This window comes from Medicago truncatula, chromosome 7, assembly GCF_003473485.1.
Source record: "Medicago truncatula cultivar Jemalong A17 chromosome 7, MtrunA17r5.0-ANR, whole genome shotgun sequence".
In the NCBI taxonomy this organism is placed as follows: Eukaryota; Viridiplantae; Streptophyta; class Magnoliopsida; order Fabales; family Fabaceae; genus Medicago; species Medicago truncatula.
In genome coordinates this window covers 34,381,968-34,405,526 of record NC_053048.1, presented here as the reverse complement: position 1 = coordinate 34,405,526, position 23,559 = coordinate 34,381,968, and the positions used below count along the sequence as shown (strand labels likewise).

The window sequence follows — 23,559 nt, the reverse complement described above, 5'->3', positions numbered from 1 at the left end:
ATTTTAATTTTTAATAACTAGAAACCACGAGAAAAAAGGAGAAAGAGCACGTAAAAAAATAAAAACAGAAGAGTAAAAAGCACTCGCATATGTGTCGGACAAGCTGTTACTTTGGCGTGTTTTGTAACTACCAGTCTCTTTCATGTGACCAACAAACAGGCTTTGGTGGTTAAACATATTATTAGATTTTTTTATTAGCTTCCCTTCCATCATTAGATTCAGATTTTCTTATTTATAGAAATAAAACACATACATAGTATTCGATTATTGTTTCTGTCTTCTTATTTGCGTTGAATCAAAGTAGTAGAGAAAAAGAATCGTATTCTTCATAATATAAGTCGCGTGTCATCGCCGTGGAAGTCACGTGCCATTTATAGTTGAGTTGTTTGTTACATCTCAAACCCACATAATATAAAACCTTAAACTATGTTTTTTTTTTATTAAGATCGTTTCTTTCTCTCTCTCTCTCTGTCTCTCCAATCAAAAAACAAAAACAATCTCTTCAATCAAAAAAACAGTGACCAGGATCTTCTTACGTTTTTGTAAGTACATGAACTGCACTTATTTTATTACTGTTTTTACTGTTGATCGATTTAAATTTACTTTTATTTTTATTTATTTATTTTTTGTGTATATCTAATTGTCAAACATTTTTTGTTTATATGAAGGTATAAAATTCTGTGCAGTTTCAAAAGAACTGCACAGGGGTTGTTTGTTATTGAGGAAGAACAACGTGTGATGATGGCAACGATGGGGAGATTCTTGATGGCTCTGGAAACTGAAGGACCAGGAGGACAATCATTGTTGGGTTCAATCAAAATTGCAGTTTTGCCAATAGTTAAAGTTTTTACTATGTGTGCTTTAGGTCTTCTTATGGCTTCTAAGTATGTTAATATCTTGCCTGCTTCTGGTAGAAGGCTTTTGAATGGGGTATGTATGTGTATGTTATATGTGGATCATGTTTGATTTCTCATTCACTTATTGATTCTGTTTTTGGTTTTTTGCAGCTGGTTTTTTCACTTTTGCTACCTTGTTTGATATTCTCTCAGCTGGGACAAGCTGTTACTTTGCAAAAGATGCTTGACTGGTATGTCAGCTCGCCCCGACTTTTTATTTTTAATTCATGTACACTGTCAGTGTAATTATGTTTTACACTGATTGTTGTTAGGTCATTAAAAACGTTGGCTTTAATGATAAATATTTTTGAAGTCATTTGTCTGATTGGTTGTGATCTGCTGATAGTGTAACACTTTTTACACTGAATATTTTGAAATTAAACTCATAATAATATATACAACAAAATTTTAAATTACTTTGTGAGCTGTGATATTGAGGTCGAATACTGTGATCTCGGATAACCGCAGAGAATTGCAGTCAAACAGACTTAATGCGACACAATTGTGGTCGCAATGCTGTTGCATAGACATCATAGTACAATTGAGAACTAATTGAGTTTGCTGAACAATTTATAAAATCCTATTTTGATAATATGCAGACACCAATTGATTGATATTTCATTATTTTGCAGGTGGTTTATTCCCATGAATGTTGTTTTGAGTTCAATAGTAGGATCAATCATTGGTTTTATTGTTGCGTCAATTGTTCGTCCACCGTACCCTTTCTTCAAGTTCACAATTATCCATATTGGAATCGGTAACGCAGTCAAACTTGATTTTCTTTTATTTGATACTTTGACTTGGTTACCTTTATATGAAGAGAAGGAATTATTGAAATGTAGCATGATATGTGATTGGCTTAATTTGATTGAAATAGAAGAAAATTTGAAGTTTTGTATGTGTTTCATCATGTTTTACCTAGGCTTGAACCATATCATGTTAATTTGTTTAACAGGGAATATTGGGAATGTGCCTCTTGTCCTCATTGGTGCTTTATGTCGAGACCAAAACAATCCCTTTGGAGACTCGCTTAAATGTAGCACAGATGGAACTGCCTATATATCATTTGGCCAATGGGTAAGTTTCTAGATATTTTGTAGATATATACATCTTATTTTAGTTCATGGTATCATGCAGTGTTGTCAATTGCGGATCATGGAAAATAGTGGTTTGTTCAAATTCTGCTACTTTACAGTGCTATAAGACTGCTGTAGCCACCATTTGACGACACTTTATATTTAATTGCATGTCGCTAAGCAAAAATGGTTTGTTAAATTTATGCTACAGTAGCTCTAGTGTCACTAATACTACAGCCGCTATTTGACAACACTTTGTATTAAATCACACATCGCAAAGCAATAACGGTTTGTTTAAATTATGCTGCGCTATAGCACTAGTGTCACTAATGCTATAGCCGCTATTGACAACACTGATATCATGTGCCTTGACTTATAATTTATTCACTTGTTAACAAATTTTCAGTTTATAGGCTCCTTATTTCAGGGTCTTTGTTATAATTTAAACTAGCTCGTATATTTACATTGTTCTAGAAATTGCGCTCTCATTCAAACAAACATATTACTGATTGGAAGATATTAATTCTCATTTGTCTTAGGTTGGTGCTATCATCTTGTACACCTATGTATTTAATATGTTGGCACCTCCTCCAGAGGGAACTTTTGACATTGATAATGAAAGGCTTCCCATAAAGAGCACTCCTGTAAAGACTGATGTTGCACCGGAGCAAACTCCATTGCTTGCTCAGGAGGAGGGGGACACGGAGGGGGACAATTTAGTAAGTTCAAGTGCTTCAGGGAAGTCGAAGGTGAGATTGATTTTAAATTCTGGTGTCATTTCTTTTATTTTTTTCCACATGATTTGATGAACTAGGTGTAATTTAACTCGGATACAATGTTCACACATGTTTGTTGATGCAGATTAAAGTTATATTAGCATTAGTATACGACAAGTTGAAGCTTAAGCAAATTCTTCAACCCCCTATCATTGCATCAGTGAGTTTCTCCTTATTGAATCTATATATAAATGTGTTTAAGTGGAAGTAATGTTTGTGAACTAGTTTAGTGTACTGGTATTTTGGTAAATAGTTTCATGTCAACTAATATATTAAAGAATTGGTTTTGACAAGTGTTTACACATGTTTTGCAGATTCTAGCAATGACACTTGGTGCAGTCCCGTTTCTGAAGAAACTGATCTTTACGCCGGAAGCTCCACTATTCTTCTTCACCGACAGTTGCATGATTCTAGGGTATGCCTATTGAATATTTAACGAAGTGTGTACTTTTACGTTAATATAGTTTGTTCTGTTAAATTAAGCTTTTTTTAGTTGAAAACTATTCACTATATTGATTAACATAACAACTTTCAGCATGAAACTTTTTTCTAATTGCCATCGATAATATTCATAAAGGATACTTCCATATTGCATTTTTCTGACACCTTATAAACGAGTCCTTGTCAGAAATAACAAAAAGTATATGTAGTGACTTGGTTTTTCCTTATTCTTCTTTTAACTGTTTCATACAAATTTTGGTTTACAAGTTTACAACAATATAAACACTGAGCCATTTAGTGTTCAATGTTTTCTTTCCATTCTTTTATTGGTTTAGAAGAAAATATCTTATCCTCCTTTCTCTCACTCTTCCTGCTTTCTTTAAAAAAAAAAACTCTTCTGAAAAAACAAATATTTCGAGGAAGCATTCAATTTTCGTTATAAACAGATGAACTTCAAAAGTATGTACTATGGAACTGAGCCATAGTTTCTTAATTCTATAATATTATCTATCATCAGAAGTCATTGTGGAATACTTATGAAGCTATTATATTTATAGGTGATAATGTCTAAATGTTTTCTTGATGAACAGGGAGGCCATGATTCCTTGCATATTGTTGGCATTGGGAGGCAACCTTATTGACGGTAAGTTTATTTCATAGTGTTCTCATTGCATTTCATCATTAAGCCAGTGATTCTAAATCTTTTGACCGAATCGTTTTAATGAATCATGGTTTGTTTTTGGCCTTGGTTGCAGGTCCTGGAAGTTCAAAACTTGGTTTTAAGACAACTGCTGCTATTGTTTTTGCGCGATTAGTTTTAGTGCCTCCTGTTGGACTCGGCATCGTCATGTTGGCTGACAAGCTCGGCTTTCTACCCCCAGATGATAAGATGTTTCGATTTGTCCTACTACTTCAGCATTCAATGCCGACATCTGTCCTTTCAGGTATGTAGTAGACACATCTGTCCTAGTCCTAGTTCTCACTGGTAATAAATTCACTTCTGAACATTACCTTGGTCTCAAAAGTACCAACTATGTTGCTCTAAATGGGTGGAACTAGAAAAGTTGGGAAATTGTTGCTGCTTTAGAATCGATTAAGCCAAGTGATTGCAATTAAGCTAGTGAATCGATTTTGAAGTGTTTGGTAGAACTAATACTAATAGTTTAAGGAGCTGATAATGTTCAACTGATATATAAAATGAGATAAAAATGTAATGAGGGTAAAAATGAGCGAAAATATGATACATTATAAGCTCAGATGTTATTTGTAGTAGCTATCTCAAAAAATATTATAATCTCCAACATTTAAATTTTGATTTTACGAACTTATATGCTATAACTAGCTATCAAGTTACTCTAAGGAATATCTTTTATTAGTAAACATGATTATTGTTATTACATAATAATTCATGTATATAACAAATATTGTTAATGTTGGTTTTTTTAACATAAAATGTTTTACTTGTTCACAGGTGCTGTTGCTAATTTAAGAGGGTGTGGAAGGGAGGCAGCTGCTGTTTTATTCTGGGTCCATATCTTTGCTGTAATATCAATGGCTGTGTGGATAGTTCTATACCTTAGCATACTCTTCTGAGACTATAGATAGATAACATGTTTATGCAATAATGATGTAATTTAATATCATTAATTTTGTCCATTTGAAATATAGGTTAGGAGAAACACCAATACTTCATATAGTGCCTTTATCTGCTGATCTTGATTTTTTGCCGTCTCCTGATTTATGATATTTCATTAGAAGACATTGTTAAGAAGAGCTGAAAAAATATATTGGAAGAAACCTAAGTTCTTCATTGATTAGAGATACGCTCTAAATAGGCCTTGTAAAGTTAAGACAATTATTACCTGCAAGTCGATTTTTTATGATTTAGTTTAACCCAAAAACCTAATAATGTATCAGAGCCTCTTTAAAGATTTGTTAGACTGTTACTAGACCAGCGTACTACGAGAGATATGACTCAAAAAGATCTTATTGAACTCAGACAATTATTATTTTACAAGTTAATTTTGTAGGATTAAGTTAGACCGGAGACTTAAAAGAGTCGGCATATTCTAAAATTTTACTTTAATTATTCCAAACTGGTTTGGAGGACTCATTCTCTAGCAATATTGTAGAATATGTTGAATTCTATCATTTGAATAGACAAAAGGGAACATCAAGAGTTATCTTCACATGTAAGGCTTAAACAAGTCCACATGATTGTCACTCAATGTGATTCCCAATCTTTTGAAAAACAAAAGGACAGCATGTGTGGATAGAGAAAAACAATGTTTTGACGAGTATAGCTACTACCGTTCAAAAAGAAGACTTATATATTTTGTACCAAGAGTTGCTAAAAATAAAATAAGGACTTTTTTTTTTACAAGAATAAAATAAAGACTTGTATACTTTATTTTGCACTTGGAATTACTCAAAATTAAAAATTAAAAAAATAAAAAAAATGATGACCTGCATTTTGCGCAAACAAAATGTGTTTGCACCTGTTAGATTTTATATAATAATAAGTTAAAATAAGTGTATGAAACTTATATAAAAAATAAATCTATGTTATTGGAGTAAAATAGTTTAGAATACATGTAATAATTTTTTTTTTAGGGAATATGTAATAAAAAATTGATAAAAAAAAATAGTTTAGAATACATGTAATATGTTCCTTGATGACAAATTAAAATCAGACGGTCTAGATTTCAAACAGTTTTTATTATCCTTATTTATTAATTTTGTTAGGTTTTCAGCAATTTAACCTAATTTTATCCCGCTCATTTGCTTTATTAGGTTTGCAATTATTTAACCTAACAACTTCCATCTAAAAAAATGCATCGCACCAATTTGATTCCTATCCTCTTGCCTTTTTTTTGTTAAGGAAATATTTTCTACACTTATTTGATGTTGCACGTTTGTTCTAGGAACTATGAGCATATCCTTATCCTTATTTATTAATTTTGTTAGGTCTCTAGCAATTTAACCTAATTTTTTCCCACTCATTTGCTTTATTAGGTTTGCAATTATTTAACCTAACAAATTCCATCTAAAAAAACTAGACCATTGACCCGTGCTAACGCACGTGTCATTTAAAAAATTAATCTCACTGAAAAAATAAGACACTGTAGTTCGCTTGAATGTAAAAATTGTCGTGAATCAAAGCAAAATGTCAATTACCATAGACGTTGTTATTGTTCCATAATTCTAGTACGTAGTTCCTGTTACTTTAACATAACATATAATTTTAAAAGGGAAACTGAAGTTCGTTGACATGCAAATCGTTTCAATAAGTAAGAAAATGAATAGTACACAAAAAGTCCTACACATTACGGAAAACTTCTCTGTAGATCACACTTGATGCAACATCGGTATCATCGCCGTCGTCGTCATTAATCAATATATTTAAACCACCCCTCGAAGTAACCCGTGATATTGCGACGTACAACTGTCCATGTGAAAAATAACAAAGATGAATCCAAAACGACATCTAAAAATTTCAATAAACAGATAGCTACCTCAGTTGACTTAATCATGCTTTCAATTGTCATTTGGTTAGTGTTGAGCAAGTCCTCTAATAAAGACGCGGAGCTGTTCGTTGAAATTTGGCTGACACTTCGGGTGAACTGCATTGATGCATTTGTCATTCTAATAAAAGGGCACCAATGTTAATAGAAGAGTGGTGATACCTCCAGACAACTTAATTACGACTAAAAAACTTGCCTTTATTCTAAAGCATATAAAAATGTAAATGGTTACCGTCTCATGTACGCAGCGACATCAGGCAAATCGCCATTAAGTATCAGCTTAGTCCCATTAAAGGCATTAGCAACTCCCATAGCACCTAATTTTTTTAAAAATCAACAGCAAGTGAACATAATTTCACATTTCATTGTTGATATCAGCAGAAAGCACAAACTTAAAACACGACATACCTAAATACATGCGTGTCTTGCAAAACTGCAATATCAATATAGTAGGTGTGTCGTTGTCATGGTTGCCAAAAAAGGTCACAATTTTGTCAGCATGTTCACCCCAAAGAGAGCAATGCAAGCGGTTGTTTCTGTAATAAAATATTACCAAAATATCAATTCAGGAACATAAGGTATATTAAAATTATATTACAACCAGGTATTAAGAAAGAGACAAATCTTACTCAAGATCTTCTAAAGTAAGATCAATAACCCTGCTTTTCCTTCCGTCCTTTTCAGTTTCCCTTATATCACCTCTTTCAATTACATGACCAATAACAGCTGAAATTACGTATACAAAAGCAAAAACAAATGTATGAAATTCCTAAACGAATGCTTATAGGTAGAAATAATGTACAACACACATTCAGAATTGAAGTCTTACCCGTAGATACTTCCTCGACAGTTGAAGAGAGAATTTCATTGAATGGCTTGAACTCAAAAACGTTCATAGGGATAGCAGGCGAGTGTACTTTGGTAAAAGTTGAATTGTGCATCATACTAAGCTTATGTTTGTTTGAAGTTGCCTTATAATGACTTTCATTAAAACCTACAATTGCATTTTCAAGCTGATATGTACCCCCTTCTTGAACCATGCACCTGAACTTTGCCACCAAATCTTTTCTAGCTGTGGCGTGAATACGTCCACCCTATTGACGACAACAACAACATTAAACAGCTGGTTAAATTACATAACTAAAAAACAACAATGACATTAGTTTAATTTTAAAGCTAAGAGTTCAAACATGCAGAAACCTTTTCATCGACCAGTAACATGTTCATGAAAATGATGCTAGTGGGGACCTTGTTCTCTCGAATCAACCAAATGTGAGCAACTCGCACACACATCTTGAGATTCTTTCTTCCTCCAGAAATAGCTGAGATTGGAGTGTATTTGGCAGACATCATTGGCTTGTTTTTTCCTTTTCAAGAAAGAGTATGCTTATTTAGATTGAGATGGTTTGGCTAATAGGTTATGACATATTTATAGGAAAAAGGTGGAATACGTGTGAGTAGGATATGTCGGTTGAGCAATAAAGAGTATTAGTTATCAGGATAAGCACAAAATAGTGGAACAAAATTAGGAAGTGGCCAACATTTTAGGATAAAGATTAATATGAATAAAATGAAATTAATATTGTTGATGGGGTACTTTGTTTTACTTAAGAATTGGCATTTTTTTTTACTTAAGAATTATCATAGTTGATTCGCCAAAACATATTTTAGAGATGTGGATGAAATGTGTAGTAGTTAGTTGAATGAGAGGAATTAGGATTTTTAGTTTGTTTCCACCCAAAAAATATTTTAGAGATGTGGACGAAATCCCCTACTTATTTGAATGAGAGAAATAAGAATTTTAGTTTGTTTCCACCAAAAAGTTAGATTAGAGATGTGGATGAAATCTCTTAGTTACTTGAATGAGAGAAATTAGGATTAGGATTTTAGTTTGTTTCCACCCAAAACATATTTTAGAGATGTGGATGAAATCTTTAGTAGTTTCTTGAATGAGAGGAATTAGGATTTTTAGTTTGTTTCCACCCAAAACATATTTTAGAGATGTGGATGAAATCTTTAGTAGTTACTTGAATGAGAGGAATTATGATTTTTAGTTTGTTTCCACCCAAAACATATTTTAAAGATGTGGATGAAATCCCCTAATTATTTGAATGAGAGAAATAAGGATTTTAGTTTGTTTCCACCAAAAAATTAGTTTAGAGATGTGGATGAAATCTCTTAGTTACTTGAATGAGAGAAATTAGGATTAGGATTTTAGTTTGTTTTCACCCAAAACATATTTTAGAGATGTCGATGAAATCTTTAGTAGTTATTTGAATGAGAGGAATTAGGATTTTTAGTTTGTTTCCACCCAAAACGTATTTTAGAGATGTGGATGAAATCCCCTAATTATTTGAATGAGAGAAATAAGGATTTTAGTTTCTTTCCACCAAAAAGTTAGTTTAGAGATGTGGATGAAATCTCTTAGTTACTTGATTGAGAGAAATTAGGATTAGGATTTTAGTTTGTTTCTACCCAAAACATATTTTAGAGATTAGGATTAGTAATTGTTAGTAATAATGTTAAGAGAAGACGTTACATAGCTATGCTGCTAAATTGATTCTAGTAATTGTTACTAATAATGTTACTAAAAACCATGTTACTAAAATGCTTCAGTAACACAGCCATGCTACTAAATTGATTTAGCAACACAAAAACAAACACAAACGTTGATAAAATAGAATGCAAATAATTAAGAATAGGTATATTTCGCAAAAAAACACATACAACATCAATGTCATATTCAACGATATATGATCTGTATTTCAGTATGAGCTTGTTGATTGCTTTGTCAAGATCAGAAAAAGGGTTTTTCACCAATGGACCTACAAAAGATTGAAATGGATTGAAAGAATGATTTATACTTTCAAACAACGATGAATGTTTCTGGAAGCCATGTCGAAAAGAGATTTCGGTTTAGGAAAAAGGATTAAAATATATTGGTGAGGGTTTGGAGGAGAGAAATGTATGGTTTTAAAAAGAGATTTCGGTTTAGGAGAAAGGATTAAAATATATTGGTTAGGGTTTGGAGGAGGGGAATTAGGAAATATGGTTTAGGAGGAGTGAAGTTAGATGGTTAGGGTTTGGAGGAGGAGAATTAGGAAATATGGTTAGGTTTTAAAGGAGGGAAAAGTTGCTAAAATATTAGGGTTAAAATATTAGGTTAAAATTAGGGCAACAAAGCTTTGTTTAGGAATAAGAAGATGCATCGCACCAATTTCATTCTTATCCTCTTGCCTTTTTCTTTTTTGAATGAAATATTTTCTACACTTATTCCACCTATGAAATTCTATCCTTTTTTTTTTCTGAATGAAATATTTTCTACACTTATTTGACGTTGCATGTTTGTTCTAGAAACTATGAGCATATCGATGATCACGTTTGATGCCTTCTATTTTATACTTTTTATTTTTTATTTTTTTTGTACACAATACTAGAAAAATTCGTCGCACTAATTTCATGCCTTTTTTTTTTACAATATTTTATACACTTTTTTTTAACCAATTTCATGCCTTTATTTCATTCCTATCTTGTTGCCTTTTTTTTTGACAATATTTTCTACACTTATTTAATATGTTTAGAAACAAAATACCCTAATTTCCATGCAAACTCGGCTAACCTAATTTTCATGTAAACTTGGTTATATATACCAAGCCCTAAACGTGTTTCTCTCAAAAAAAAAAAAACCTAAACCGTGTAAAAATTTCACACACAACACAAAAATCATATATTTTGATATTTAGAGCTTTGCAAATGAAAAGACGTGACCTTACAACTTATTTTTTTCTCACTATTAACAATTATATATTGCATTTTATTATTCGTATGTCAATATCTTTATAATAAACTCGAGCGGAGCACGGGTCAAAAATCTAGATTTTAATAAATCTTATATACAAGCTTGGAATTTGAACTGTCTAGAGACTTAATCAGAAGGCCACATATGGTTAAGTTTTGATTGCATGGAATCTTAATCTCTAGAATTTAGGAGAGGTGTCATGTTTTAATGTCACCGTTTTGGAATACAAATATGACATCAAGTGTTAAGGATAATTGTTATGACACTTTATTTATGGTTAATTTTCAAAAACAATGAATTTAGCTTCTTTAAAAAAAATTGTCAAAAATAATGATTTTTCTTTTGATCAAGGTCTCAGATTTTAGATTGGCCCTAACTCAACCTTATAAATCTTATCTCATTTACTATGAGACTCGTAGTACACTCCCTCGAACCGTGGTTCAACGGATTATGGATAATGCACATATCATCTTAAAAATGTAAGTTGGGTCTAACTTAATATTACAAAATTAGTTGGTAAAATGATGATTGTTCTCACTTATAAACATGTTCGGTGTCATATCTTATCCAATGTAGAACTCTTGACACAATGAGTAATCAATATGGACTCACTTTATCCTGTAAAATAGATGTCTACATTAAAGAGTCAAATCCAATAGAATTAATCCATTCCAGAATACGTGGAGTTTGTTTCTATGACAATATATAGCTATGTGGAGAATTCTGAAATTTAGATAACTTGGCACCAGATGTTATTGCTCCGGATGTAGAAAAATTCACAGTAAAATCATTTTTCATGAGTTCAGTCTAAAACATCAAGAATTGATTGTCAACTTTCCAGGCATCAAGTCCTTGAAGCACACAACCACCGGGTACAGGAAGAGGGAGGAAATGTTAAATAATTAAAAAAAAGGTAATTACAAACTTAAATCTACACATGATTTCTGAAATTGGTGGATCATACAAACCACATCAGATCACACATGAATAAAAAGTCAGCTAAAAAATTCCATCCCAAGTGGTTGGTTATTACAGAATGTATTATTGAAGAAGAATTTGAAAAGCACTTAGAATGGACACCACCATCTTCTGCTTCTACTCTCCCTTTGGTTTTGAGAACCAGAAACATGAACAGGGTGCTGATTTTGCACAGACAAATAGCGAGTACTCGAATGTCTAGTCTCTTCAATCTGAGAGTTACTACCTAACCACAGTACAATAACCATGCCTACTAAACTAACAATTGGAGCTGCAGCAAGAAACAACCATCTTCCGCTACCACCACTTGCTGCAGAAGAATTCACGGTATCATGAGTAGTGGTACCATCGTCTTCAACCGCTTCTTCTCCATCAGAAACATCAGAGAAACTATCATCCATAACATGTAATTGTTGCATATCATAGATCACATTTCTACCATCAACGTTCTGTTTTCCCTCTTCGTAATCCTTATCATCGGTTGGAAGCTCGTAACGACAAAGAGGGCATGAATTACGTGTCTTCAACCACGGTAAAATGCAATGAGAATGGTAAAGGTGAGAACAAGGGAGCTGATTTACTTCAGTGCCGAGGGCTAAAACATCCTTGCAGATGGCACAAACTAGTTCGTCATGCTTCTTGTGTTCCTTGCTAATGAATACACGAGGTAGATTGTTTACAAACGACGCAGCAGCAGGAGGTGCTCCTCGTCTTGAGCTGTCATTTTCAGCGAGATGGTCAAGAAGATCATTGAAGCGTCTGGTATCAAGGAAATCTCCAAAGTTAGCTCCTTGAGGTAAATCAGCGTCGTCCAATGCTAACCAAGTTTCCCTGATTATCCGGCTAAATATTCCCTCAGATTCAGTAGCATTAAACCTTTGTTCCCAATTAATGCGACTTTCGCTCTCACTTGGACTTGAGTTTAAAAGAATTTGAAGGCGAGCGGCTTCAGCTTCGTCAACCTCAGGTAATTCCTCTTCCTCCTCTTCTTCTGTATCATCCGAGTTCCACTGACCAAGGCCAGCATGCATTGGATCGATGTCGGTGTCACTATCAAACTCATCTCCCTCATCTGGTAAATTAAAAGTTTCATTGCCTACAAAACTCTGTCTATCCATAGAGATATCGGACTCACCACCATAAGCACTGAAAGAAAAGGAATCAGTCTCACTGTGGGGAACCCTATATGGTCTAAAACTTGAGTTTGATTCATTTTCACCATATAGAGAACGCCAATTATCAAAACCATCACTTTCGGTATCCGAGAGAACATGCCTCCAGCTTCTAGACCCAGTAGGAGTTGTATTTGCACTAGCATACTGTAATGACCATGTAGTGTTGTCACCATCTACATGTTGATCTTCCTCTAAAGATGCAAGGTTCTCAAATGATTCAGAACTACCGTGCCTCAATCTTCCTCTTAGCCTCCTATGAGAGCTTAGTGCAAGTGTATGATTTCCAAAGTCTTCGAGCAATAAAAATTTACAATCACCGCATACACCACCGGCTGCAAGATCTGTTATCTCATCATCAGGCGATAAGGCCTTGCGGCAAAGAGAACACACTGCAACCGTGGGAGAATCAGCGCCACCAAGAACCTCTGAAGTAGAAAGCAATGACAAGGACAATATATTCTCAGAATTTGCAGCCATCTATCTGAAACCAAATAAATCTCAAATTACCACTACACATTAATATAATGTACTAAAGAAACAAGCAATTCGACAAGTCAGAAAAATAGTTCACAACAAAGCACTCAAACCATGCAGTGACAAGTATAACAGTAACACCTTTGTAGCACCGCCACCTTAGATTGAAAGTATGTCCGGTGTCGGTGCTTTCAATCGCAGACACGACACTGACACTTGTAGTTAAATTCAATCAATTACATTTTCTTAAACTATCATCAGTGTCTTCGTCCTAGTGTCAGGTTTTGTCTAGTGCATGTGTCGGTGCTTCATAGAGTAACACTTCCCACCATAAACAATCTACATAAAATCACACAACAAACACACCATCCACTTAAAAGTACCATGTGAGTTGAGCTCAAATCAAAGGTAATTAAGGTCCTGTTTGGATAAACAACTTAATTAAGCACTTATCATGTAAATGCCAATGGATAGATAAGCTATTTCTATAACAAAAGATAAAATATGATAAAATATAGTCATACTGTTTTTATATAAGTTATCCTTGACAGCTTATGAAAATAAGTTGAAAATAGCTTATGAACACGTTGTAAATTATTTTCATAAGCTCTCTCAGAGTAGATAAGCTCAAATAAGTTATTTGAAATAACTGAATTCAAACATACCCTAAAAGCTGAGCATCAATCAAGTAACAAATTGAATTGCAAGCATCTCTGTGTGTGTGTGTGTATAATTTGTGACATGTGTAACTAACTGTAAGGCGATTGAATTGGATAATGTAAAATGCATTATGCAAAAACAACGATGAATGTGAAGTAACAAATTAAGTAGAATTAAGAGATACCCAAAAGATGAAAATGATGAATGAGAATGTGGGCATTGATAAAATGAAGTAAAGGATGAATTTTTAACGGTAAAATGAAAATTGATTATTGAAAGTGAGAAATAAAATAAAATAGAAAAAAGTTGAAGAGAGAGAATGAATAACCTGAAAGAGTTGAGAAAGAGGGATCTTGATTTCTAAAGGAAGAAATGTTAGATCAGATTTGAAGGAAGTTACCACAAAAATATGGGAGCAAGTTGAAGAAGAATTGAATGAGTCGCTGGAACAACCATTTTTGTATCAAAAAAACATACGACTCTGTCTCGTCAACAGACCACACTCCACGACGACGTTTTCGGATTTACTGTAAACTGTAACCACTTCTATTTTTTTATTTATTTTTGTCTTAAAATCATTATTGTCAGAATTTTTTAATTTTTTTTTTTTTAAGAAGTCTGAAATATTACATGTATACTGATCAAATTTATTTATTTATTAATTTTAAAGAATAAAACTTTATTGGGTATCTATGTTTTTGAATTGGTGTTGGAGTCTAATTGAGAGTTTGTTTGTAGATATAACAAACACAAATAAAGAAAGAGTAGATACGACAATTTATATTGGTTCCTCTTACAAATTAAGAGTAGTTCAATCTCTCTTACACTTTCAATGAATTACACTATAATCACGTTATATTACAATTGTTCAATGACACTTTCAAGAGACTTTCAAATACTCAAAAACACAAGCTAGAGATTTTCAATGCTCAATCACAACTTAAAGAGACTTTCACTGCTCAAACACACAAGCAAGATACTTTTAAAGGTTATAGATAAAAGATTTATTCTTACTCTCGATATACAATCAGAGTAGTAAAAAATGCAATTTAGAACAGAATCTAAGACTTAATATTTCTAAGATACAAAATTTGATAAGAAATTCTTAAGTGTTCTATGCGTTTTTTGATTTGACAGAGTAAGTAAAATAGCAAAGTCCTTTTATCTTTCTTCAAGTCTTCAGCTCCTTATATGGGCAAGGATTTGAGAGTCGTTGGAGAAGAGTGTTGATGCATTAAGAGTCGTTGAGAAGCTTCAAATCAAGAAAGTTGGATCTTTGCCTGATATGGATAGTTCCATTGATTAGACATTTGAAATTCCTTGCTAAAACTGAAATTATCAGTTTATTCTTTTTGTCTTTGAAGTTCTTTGTTTGTTTCTACATGTGGTCAGAAGAGGACAAATTGTACTATTAGACTTTGATAGAGACAACTACAAAAGAGGACAAATTTGACATGAAGTCTGGGTCCCTCAAGATCTTCGACACTTCCGAGTTTGGAGGTCTTTAGAGTCTAATGGACTTCAGAGTTCACGAAGATCTTCACCTTCTGAGCAACACCCTTTCTTTTGATCCAAGACGTTGACTTCTACTTGACCTTTATTCAGATCTTCTACCATAGTCTTTGAGTTTCTCTTGTGCTTCTGATGCTCTTATACATGTTCATGCCTTGTTAAATTTTAATTTATGGTCTTGCACGCTTGAACATTAATTAGCATATCTAATTATTCTTTAATACTTTGTTACCATCAAAACCTTAAAAGAAATGTACAAACCAATTTTGTTTCTATATCTATTTTTAAAAAAAAACTTATGCATTAATAATGTCATAGTTTTTATATAAAATATATGACAAATACCTCTAGCGATGTCTTTAAGTTAGATTTTTTTTTTTTACCAATAAGTTAGATGTTTCTAATAAATTAGTTTTTAAGTTTTTTTCAACAACTATTTGTGGAACACTCTATTTTATGAGTCGTCATTTAAAACTCTAGTTTCACTTTCTTCATTCACTAAAAAGAGTGGTTTACAATTAATCTTTAACCCCAAACGACTCTTTTAAATCGTTTTTCTCATTCCCTTTTATTAAATAAGTGTTTTTCACATTTATTTAGTTTTTTTTCTTATGTGATTTCGTTGTCTTAAAATAATGTTTTGTCCGTTGTGTTTGTGCGATATTGTTTGTCTTTCTCATCTTGTTCAAGTGTTTGTTCGATTCAGATTGTCAAATCAGCTTCGATCCAGCACATATACAATCAAATGACTTTGACGTAGCCAACATTGCAGATTCGGAGATATAGATATTCTGAAGTCTTGAATATAGTTGTATACTTTTGTATTTTTCTGTTTTATGCTATCAACATGGATGTTGCCGGTTTGTTCGGAGATTCATCATTTTTTATTTTAGCAAATTTGTATTGTATCAATATACTCTATCAAATCAATTGTAATTACAAATATCTAACTTAAAAGACCACGGGAGATATGTAGCCTATAAAATATCAAATCATCTTTCTACTTTTTTTAGAGGATATTTCAAGTCAACTTATCTAAAAATTAATAGATTTTATAAATAATTGTATTTTTTTATAGTTAGGATAATTATTTTTTTAAAGGGGATTAATCTTTTGTTTGTTGAGCTATTATGATTAATCCTATCTCTTTATCAAGTGCAACTTTGCTTCATTTAGGAGGCATCCAGTTATAATTGTTCAAAAGAAATAATATTTATAAAATTAAACTAACTTTATCGTATTGTCATCATCTTTTTACTCTTCATCTTTCTCTCTATTGATTTTAACAAATAAAAAGAAAAAATAAGAAGGTTACCCGAAATTTTTTAACAAAATGGTTATATAATTTTTATTTTTTTTGAGGGAAAAACGGTTATATAAATTATAGCCAATCTACGACATAATATCACATATTATATTGACCCAATCTACGACATAAAGATGTCCTAAAAGAGAGGATTGACGAATACATCTCTATAATCGAGTACGTACCCTTGCATTTTTTTTTCATTTTGAATAAACTGTGCCTTGTTAAAAAAACACTTTACACAAAATTTGTATGTTGAAAAAATTTACTCTTTTTTACAGAAAAATATATCGTAAATTAGAAGTTTACAGTAGGGGTTTAGCATGGACGAAGGGCTTCATAACCATGGGGTAGCACCCTATCTCCAAAAGAAAAAAAATCTTGAATAATTAATATAATTTTATATGTAACTACCCCGTTAATATGTTATTTGATTACTTCAAACAATTTTGTTGGTTTAAAAAAAATAATATTAAAAAAATATTGATAATCTATTTAGCTTGGTATCAATTATGGATAAATTTAACTTTTTGTTTTTTGAAGAAGAAATTCTTTAAACTTCATAGATCTAAATTTACATAAATATCTATTGTTAGTTTTTATTTTCTTCGTTGTAGTTTCATTAAATATATTAATAATTATTACACTTTTTTTCAAATCCTAGCGTCACAACTTTTCTTGTCCTTGATATACCAAATAAGGGTGATTTAGGGCCAAGTTTGATTTGAAATTAACACTCTGAATTGTTTTTCTTTCTCTTTTAGTCAAATAAGTGATTTTCATATATTTTTTATTCTCTTTCGTTTGATTTTGTGATTTTGTCGTCTCACGCGACTTTGCTTATTTTGATTTTTCGTCTTTATGCGGTGAGTCTTTGACTTTCCGTCTTAATGCAGTGTTTATTTGATTCAAGTTGAAAGATTAGTTTTTATTACGCGCAGATTCAATCAAAGAATTTTGCGTCGTCAAAATTGCAGATCCGAAAACATGAGTATTTCGATGGCTTGAATATAGTCTTTTCGGTAGGCATATGTACTTTGCCGTTTTATGTTATTAACATGGATGTTGTGAGTTTGGTCGAATTATTGTAAATTTATTTTACTTATTCATTAAGTTTAATATATTTATTAGTTTTTAAAATATATTTTATTTCTTTTTTATATTTGAAATTATGCTAGCCTCACTACTGTGCGAGAGGATAGAAAGTATTATAGGATAGTTTTGTCCAAGACACCTCAATTTGTATCATGCATAGTCTAATCCTCATAATGTTTTTTTGTTTTTATCTAGAGTAAGTGATATTTGAACAACTCTTTTGTTACAACTTTTGGGACAACTTTGTTGTGTTCTCTTCTTATTGGTCAAAAACAATAGCGAGAGAAAAAGGAATAGAGAGAATAAGAAGATAATGTGAGTATGAGATAGAAGGTTGTACAAAAGTTGTACAAAAATAGTTGTACAAATATCATTTCTCTTTTATCTAATTCTCAGAATTACATACCTCGACATCAAATCAAATAGATTGTAATTCTTGCTATCCCCGTGAACTTAACTCAGTTGGTAGGAATATTGCATATTATATGCAGGGGTTGGGGTTCGAACTCTGGACACTCCACTTCTTGTAGCCACTAGGCTACCTACTTGACAAAAAAAAATTGTAATTCTTGATAGTTTGTCTAATCCTCTCATAATTTTTATTTTTTTTTAAAACTCGGTATCTGATTCAAGAATCGACTAATCTGAGGGGATCAATCACACCACCCACTTGCGGGGGTCCATTTAAAGCCAAAGCAAGCTCTCTATGGACTTAGCCCACCGAAATTGGCACCAAAGGAAATCGAACCTGAGACCTCTGTAGGAGCAAACTTCAAGATCTCAAGCCAACCACTGGACCAACTCCAAATGATTCTAATCCTCTCATAATTGATTGGCCTCATCGTCAAGATTATGCACTATACATGCCTACTAGATCTTATTTGTTTCAAATTAAATTAAGAACTCAACATTGTAATGGATTGATTATCATTAGGTTCGTTTAGCATATTCAAGATGGTATAATCATTAAAATTATCTAAATTTAGAACTAACTTAATTAAAAGAACTATATATCTACTTTTTATAAAATCTATATAAATGCATCTCTTACAAATTGTTTGTTTAGATTTCAAAATTTACAATAAAAATTCAAAAAAACATAAATTCCAATAAAAATGGTGAATTGAGTGGTTCATAAAAGAGAATCTTTGAAAACTAAGATTGTTATATACATGTTTACACTTTGTGGCCAACCAAATCATGGAGATTTCTGTTACAAATATACTCAACTCAACTAAAAAAATGTCTTTTTTTGGTCTTGGACTCTCTAAGGTGAATCAAAAAGCTAAACAAAACAATTACATTCTTAAAAGGTGGCATAGAATTGCTTCATTTAATGGGAAAGGCATCTCCAAAGTTTCTCTTGGAAAAAAACTTATTAGTAAGAATAGATCTCAATAAGTGAAAGGAAAAGTGTTTATATAATAATAATTCATTCGATATGTGATTGAAACAGCTTTGCTTAGCTGGGGTCTTTTAAGTTGAGTTGTCACCAAAGGCTTTGTTTTTGCCTTTAAAAAACCCTAGAAACTAATATAACTTATTAAAAAAAAAGTTAGATATATAGTCCTAAATATATTAAAACATGAAGACACCATAAACTCAAATCATGTTTATAAACATGTATAAAATCAAATTGAAACAATATACTACAAATACACTATGAAGAGTAATGTCGGTTCATACTTATCTTGTATAGATAAAGAAGGAGAAAAGGATTCACAACCTTTTACAATAAACATCATCAACAAAAATAATGATGTAACTGGAATTATGAAAAGAAAAAGGATGTAAATTGAATTATGAAAAGAAAAAGAAAGGTGACCCCTGCGTGAATGTGACTATCATGAAATGCTATGTATATAAACCAGTCTTTTTTGAAAGATTGACAAAAATAGTTTAATTTTGATACACCGTTAATGTAAAATATTTTGCGCTAGCAATAAAACACGTCGATGCATGTGACTTTAGAATTTGTTATGATTAAAGTTAAATATTTTTAATAATCGGATAGTATAAAGTGTATATGAATTAAATTCTTACTAAAATGTTTTTATGTTATAATAATTAGATCATATCCTTCAAAAAAAATAATTAGATTATATATTTTGTTAAAAAAAAAAAAAAAATCGATCATATATTATATACAAAATCGTTACAGTTCATTAAAGTTATATGTATTGTATTTCTCTAACTCTCTTTGCTTGTACGTGTGTATGATCTGTCATAAAGAAGCAACAATATTATTATTTATATAGTTACATTTTTAATTAATGTACTTTATACATATTTAAGGTTGATATTTCATTTCATGACCCCTAAAAAACGATAAAAACGGAAAGAGTTGGTTAGGTAGAAGTTGAATGATAATCAGACACTTTTGCTTGTTTTTTTGGGATATCTCTCTCTCTCTATCTCTCTAAGGCAATCAGGTTTTGGAAGCAAAAGAAAAGATGGCGTATAGAAGAAGACAAGGCATATCAAGAGCTTCAACATTCAAAGAAGATTTTCATTCATCATTGGATGATCCTAAAGATTCTGATCAACAAAATAGTTATTCACGTTCCCTCTCTTCTTCTCATTCTTCTTCCCTCGCCGCTCAAGCCATCAAAGCCTCTACTGCTCGTCGTCAACCCGCTCTTTCCTTTGCATTTGACCCCTCTCATCCTGACCATCATAGATCCACGGTATGTCAATGGAAACTCTTGATTTATTTCATATATGAATCTATATGCGTTGATATCAGGTGTTAAACTTAGCATATCGACATTTTTTAATATATATATATATTTTTTTTGGTAAAATATGAAATTAATCAATTTTACTATTGAATCATATTGCATTTTGTTGATGATTGTATATACAAATTTCAGATAATATAGAAATTTGTAGCATATATTTGAATAGACAGAGAGACTGACCGACAGACATATAGATGGATAGATAGATCAAAGATTGAATATAATGACTTGAATGAATGCAATGATGCAGAGTTTTGATGCTTATGGAAATGACAACTCTAAGTCTGGTTTTTGGGGTGTTTTGGCTCATAAAGCAAAATCAATGCTGGATGAAAACAATCCAGCTCCACAACAACAAGAAACCATGCCTCAAACACTCAAATCACACTCATTTAATACCTTTACAAGTCCTTTTTCAACTCAGGTGATTATAATTTATTGTGTTCAATGCAATGCAGGGATATGATATATGTATGATATAACATAATGTTGCAAAATATATGTTTGTCATTTACATTATTAGTTGAATGGGAATCAACTTATTTGTGTGTGATTTTGCTTTGGTATGGTTATTCAAGCCATTATATCAACCTTCTGACTATAATAAAAGAATGGACAATCCTTCGATTCGGAAGGGCTTGGATGCAATTACTACTTCCCTCAATCAGCTAGGTGACACCTTTGAGAAGGCTTTTGAGGTAAATCTGTCTGTGTAAGAATAACAAATACATAACATAATTGTCGATGAGTTTCTCTGAATTTCATGTTTTGACAGTGTACATCAAATTATTATTATCTTATGATTTAATTCATACATCACATTATTTAGTTCAATGTTACTTTTGGTTTTTTCTTCAGGATGGCAAAACAATGGTGGAGAGTAAGACAGCAGACCTCAGATATCAAATCAGGCGAAGAGGAAATGGCCCTGAAGATATAAACCAAGCTTCAGAAATGAGGAATCCATGGCAGCAATCAGATCAGACACAGTCTCCTTCTCGCCATGAAACGCAACTCAAGGCATCTCGCGACGTAAGGTGCCAACTGTGTAATCATGTGTAATGTTTGCGGCCTCACTAGTTCTTGTAGTGAAGGCATAGATGATAGAACATCGTATATGATTTCGGAATTGTTAATAGAATTTAAGTTAGTATAATCCTTTCTTAGTTCCATATCATGTGATTAATTTAAATTTATTCCGCAAATAGCACATACATATTCTACATGTAAGACTTCATTTTCGGCAAAAACCTATAGTAACAGACTCTTAAGAGGTTTTAAGAAATAATATGATGATGTGAAAAGATAATGAAATATGATTAGATGTCTATGCAAAACGTGTTTATGATACCAGTGTACAAATGTTAAACTCTTCTTGATTTGGATGCAGGAATCCTAGTTCAAACTTTTGCTTCTGATTATAATAACGAACAGAAAATTGGTTTATGATGGTTTTTTTATTAGAATGAACTGTTTTGAGTTTCTCATGTAAAACAAGCTCCATTTCCTTTTGCTTTGATTTCAGGTGGCAATGGCAACAGCTGCAAAAGCAAAGTTACTTCTTCGTGAGTTAAAAACGGTTAAAGCGGATTTAGCATTTGCTAAAGCGCGTTCTGCTCAACTTGAAGAAGAAAATAAATTACTCAGGGAACGAGAGGGCAGCGACAAGGGACATAACCGTGAAGATGATGATCTGGTAATAATTTGTTTGTTGGTTACCTATGTGAATTTTGTGTTTAGAAGCCAATAAAACACTCATATTGACAAAACAAAATTTAGTAAGCGCTTATGCATAAGCTATTTCTAATTACAAATGATAAAATAACATCAAATTATTTTCGTATAAACTATAAGCTATTTTCATAAGCTATCATGGAGAAATTATAGAGTAAGATGAAAATTGTTTAAGAACATGCCATAAACTCCCTCAAACAGTCTCACTAGTGTTCATGCCAATAAATAAACTTAAATAAAACCAATCCAAATAGGCCAAATTATAAGGTGGATCGATGTATTTTATGCATAAAATAGAAGTAACATCATGTATATGCATGCATAACTACTACACTACTACTGCTGCTGCTGCTGCTACCGCTATTTGAAATTTAACTCTGATACTGAATTTGTGATTTTCTCAGATTCGACATCAGCTTGAAACACTTCTAGCCGAGAAGGCTCGTTTGGCTAATGAAAATGAGACATATTCAAGAGAAAACCGTTTCCTGAGGGAAATTGTGGAATACCATCAGCTGACAATGCAGGATGTGGTGTATCTGGATGAGGGAATGGAAGAAGTCACGGAACTATATCCTATGGATGTCAATGGAGTCACCAGGTTGCTATCTGTTTCACCACACTCATTATCACCGACATCGCCTGACGAGGTTGTTCTGGGGTCAGCAAAAGATGATGATGATAAGAGTACATCAGAAGAAAATGAGACACCTGCTAGTGAGTCACCTCCTCAACATGCAGCAAAATGATCACCCTTTTTTTGTTCATAGGGTTATAGCCTTAGATGAGGTTCTCTTGTTTTAAGGGATGTATGTATGCATGATTTGTAACATATATTTGTTTATTTATTAGACCTGACTGCAATGTGAGGAATGAGGAATTAGGAGGGTGGAAATATTTGATGAAAACTAACATTTGTTTTGTGTGTAAATTTAATGTCACTATGAAGTTGGTTTGGAAAATTTCTTTTCATTTTTTCAATGTATTGGTTGATCAAATTTTGTTGGATACAATTACAAATATTATAGCTTTCTTTAGCATTTTAAGAGTATTATTCATTTATAGTATACGAAAGTTAGCACACCCTTCATCAAATATCAAATCAAAATTTATCCTATCTGTCCCTTGAATATTAAAAATGACAACAGTCAACAGGGTCAGGTGGTATGCTTGTGTAAAATGATCCATGAAAGGAATGAAACAATGCATTATTGAAGTTATATAAATCACCTCAAAACTCTAGAATTGTACATTGACAGAACATCATAAGCCTTCTCAGGTAAGTGGGGTAAATTACTTCAGAAAGCATTCATTCCAATTCCAAATCAATCCATCACTTCATCGAGAAAAAAAGAAAGACAAGCATTACATT

The 23,559-nt window shown here is 32.2% G+C and overlaps 4 protein-coding genes across 5 annotated transcripts; 2 read left to right on the top strand and 2 right to left on the bottom strand.

The window, feature by feature from the left end:
• Window positions 1-274: 274 nt before the first annotated feature.
• On the top strand, window positions 275-5,006 carry LOC11425947 (protein PIN-LIKES 6). The gene is made up of 11 exons (XM_003623615.4): window positions 275-542; window positions 669-930; window positions 1,008-1,087; window positions 1,529-1,653; window positions 1,852-1,973; window positions 2,512-2,721; window positions 2,834-2,908; window positions 3,063-3,163; window positions 3,780-3,832; window positions 3,945-4,133; window positions 4,661-5,006. Exons 2-11 carry the CDS (start codon window positions 739-741, stop codon window positions 4,780-4,782), a joined length of 1,269 nt encoding a protein of 422 aa, XP_003623663.1. The 5' UTR covers window positions 275-542; window positions 669-738; the 3' UTR covers window positions 4,783-5,006.
• A 1,935-nt stretch (window positions 5,007-6,941) lies between these two features.
• Window positions 6,942-8,006, bottom strand: LOC11433140 (uncharacterized). The gene is made up of 5 exons (XM_024770989.2): window positions 7,914-8,006; window positions 7,543-7,807; window positions 7,343-7,439; window positions 7,122-7,249; window positions 6,942-7,030 (listed from the first exon to the last, which is right to left on the bottom strand). The coding sequence occupies exons 1-5, from the start codon at window positions 8,004-8,006 to the stop codon at window positions 6,942-6,944; spliced, it is 672 nt and encodes a 223-aa protein (XP_024626757.2).
• Window positions 8,007-11,264: 3,258 nt separating this feature from the next.
• On the bottom strand, window positions 11,265-14,332 carry LOC11432572 (uncharacterized). 2 transcript variants are annotated; one of them, XM_003623613.4, is made up of 2 exons: window positions 14,128-14,332; window positions 11,265-13,146 (listed from the first exon to the last, which is right to left on the bottom strand). In XM_003623613.4, exon 2 carries the CDS (start codon window positions 13,140-13,142, stop codon window positions 11,580-11,582), a length of 1,563 nt encoding a protein of 520 aa, XP_003623661.1. In that variant the 5' UTR covers window positions 13,143-13,146; window positions 14,128-14,332; the 3' UTR covers window positions 11,265-11,579. The 2 variants fall into 2 exon arrangements, with proteins under 2 accessions (XP_003623661.1, XP_024627249.1); XM_024771481.2 differs by having other exon boundaries at window positions 11,265-13,142.
• A 5,685-nt stretch (window positions 14,333-20,017) lies between these two features.
• On the top strand, window positions 20,018-23,168 carry LOC11430067 (uncharacterized). Its single transcript, XM_003623611.4, has 6 exons — window positions 20,018-20,399; window positions 20,704-20,877; window positions 21,032-21,151; window positions 21,312-21,485; window positions 21,979-22,149; window positions 22,592-23,168. Exons 1-6 carry the CDS (start codon window positions 20,166-20,168, stop codon window positions 22,934-22,936), a joined length of 1,218 nt encoding a protein of 405 aa, XP_003623659.1. The 5' UTR covers window positions 20,018-20,165; the 3' UTR covers window positions 22,937-23,168.
• The last annotated feature ends 391 nt before the right edge of the window (window positions 23,169-23,559 follow it).

Bases quoted from the DNA above. Each gene is read 5' to 3' on its own strand.
- LOC11433140 (XM_024770989.2), bottom strand. From the start codon at position 8,006: ATGTGTGTGCGAGTTGCTCACATTTGGTTGATTCGAGAGAACAAGGTC. The intron at 7,808-7,913 runs GTTTCTGCATGT...TGTCGTCAATAG, and splicing joins TGTTACTGGTCGATGAAAAG to GGTGGACGTATTCACGCCAC. The intron at 7,031-7,121 runs GTATGTCGTGTT...TAAAAAAATTAG, and splicing joins CAAGACACGCATGTATTTAG to GTGCTATGGGAGTTGCTAAT.
- LOC11430067 (XM_003623611.4), top strand. From the start codon at position 20,166: ATGGCGTATAGAAGAAGACAAGGCATATCAAGAGCTTCAACATTCAAA. The intron at 21,152-21,311 runs GTAAATCTGTCT...TTTTTTCTTCAG, and splicing joins CCTTTGAGAAGGCTTTTGAG to GATGGCAAAACAATGGTGGA. The intron at 21,486-21,978 runs GTAAGGTGCCAA...CTTTGATTTCAG, and splicing joins AACTCAAGGCATCTCGCGAC to GTGGCAATGGCAACAGCTGC.
- LOC11425947 (XM_003623615.4), top strand. From the start codon at position 739: ATGATGGCAACGATGGGGAGATTCTTGATGGCTCTGGAAACTGAAGGA. The intron at 1,654-1,851 runs GTAACGCAGTCA...TTTGTTTAACAG, and splicing joins AATTATCCATATTGGAATCG to GGAATATTGGGAATGTGCCT. The intron at 4,134-4,660 runs GTATGTAGTAGA...ACTTGTTCACAG, and splicing joins GCCGACATCTGTCCTTTCAG to GTGCTGTTGCTAATTTAAGA.
- LOC11432572 (XM_003623613.4), bottom strand. From the start codon at position 13,142: ATGGCTGCAAATTCTGAGAATATATTGTCCTTGTCATTGCTTTCTACT.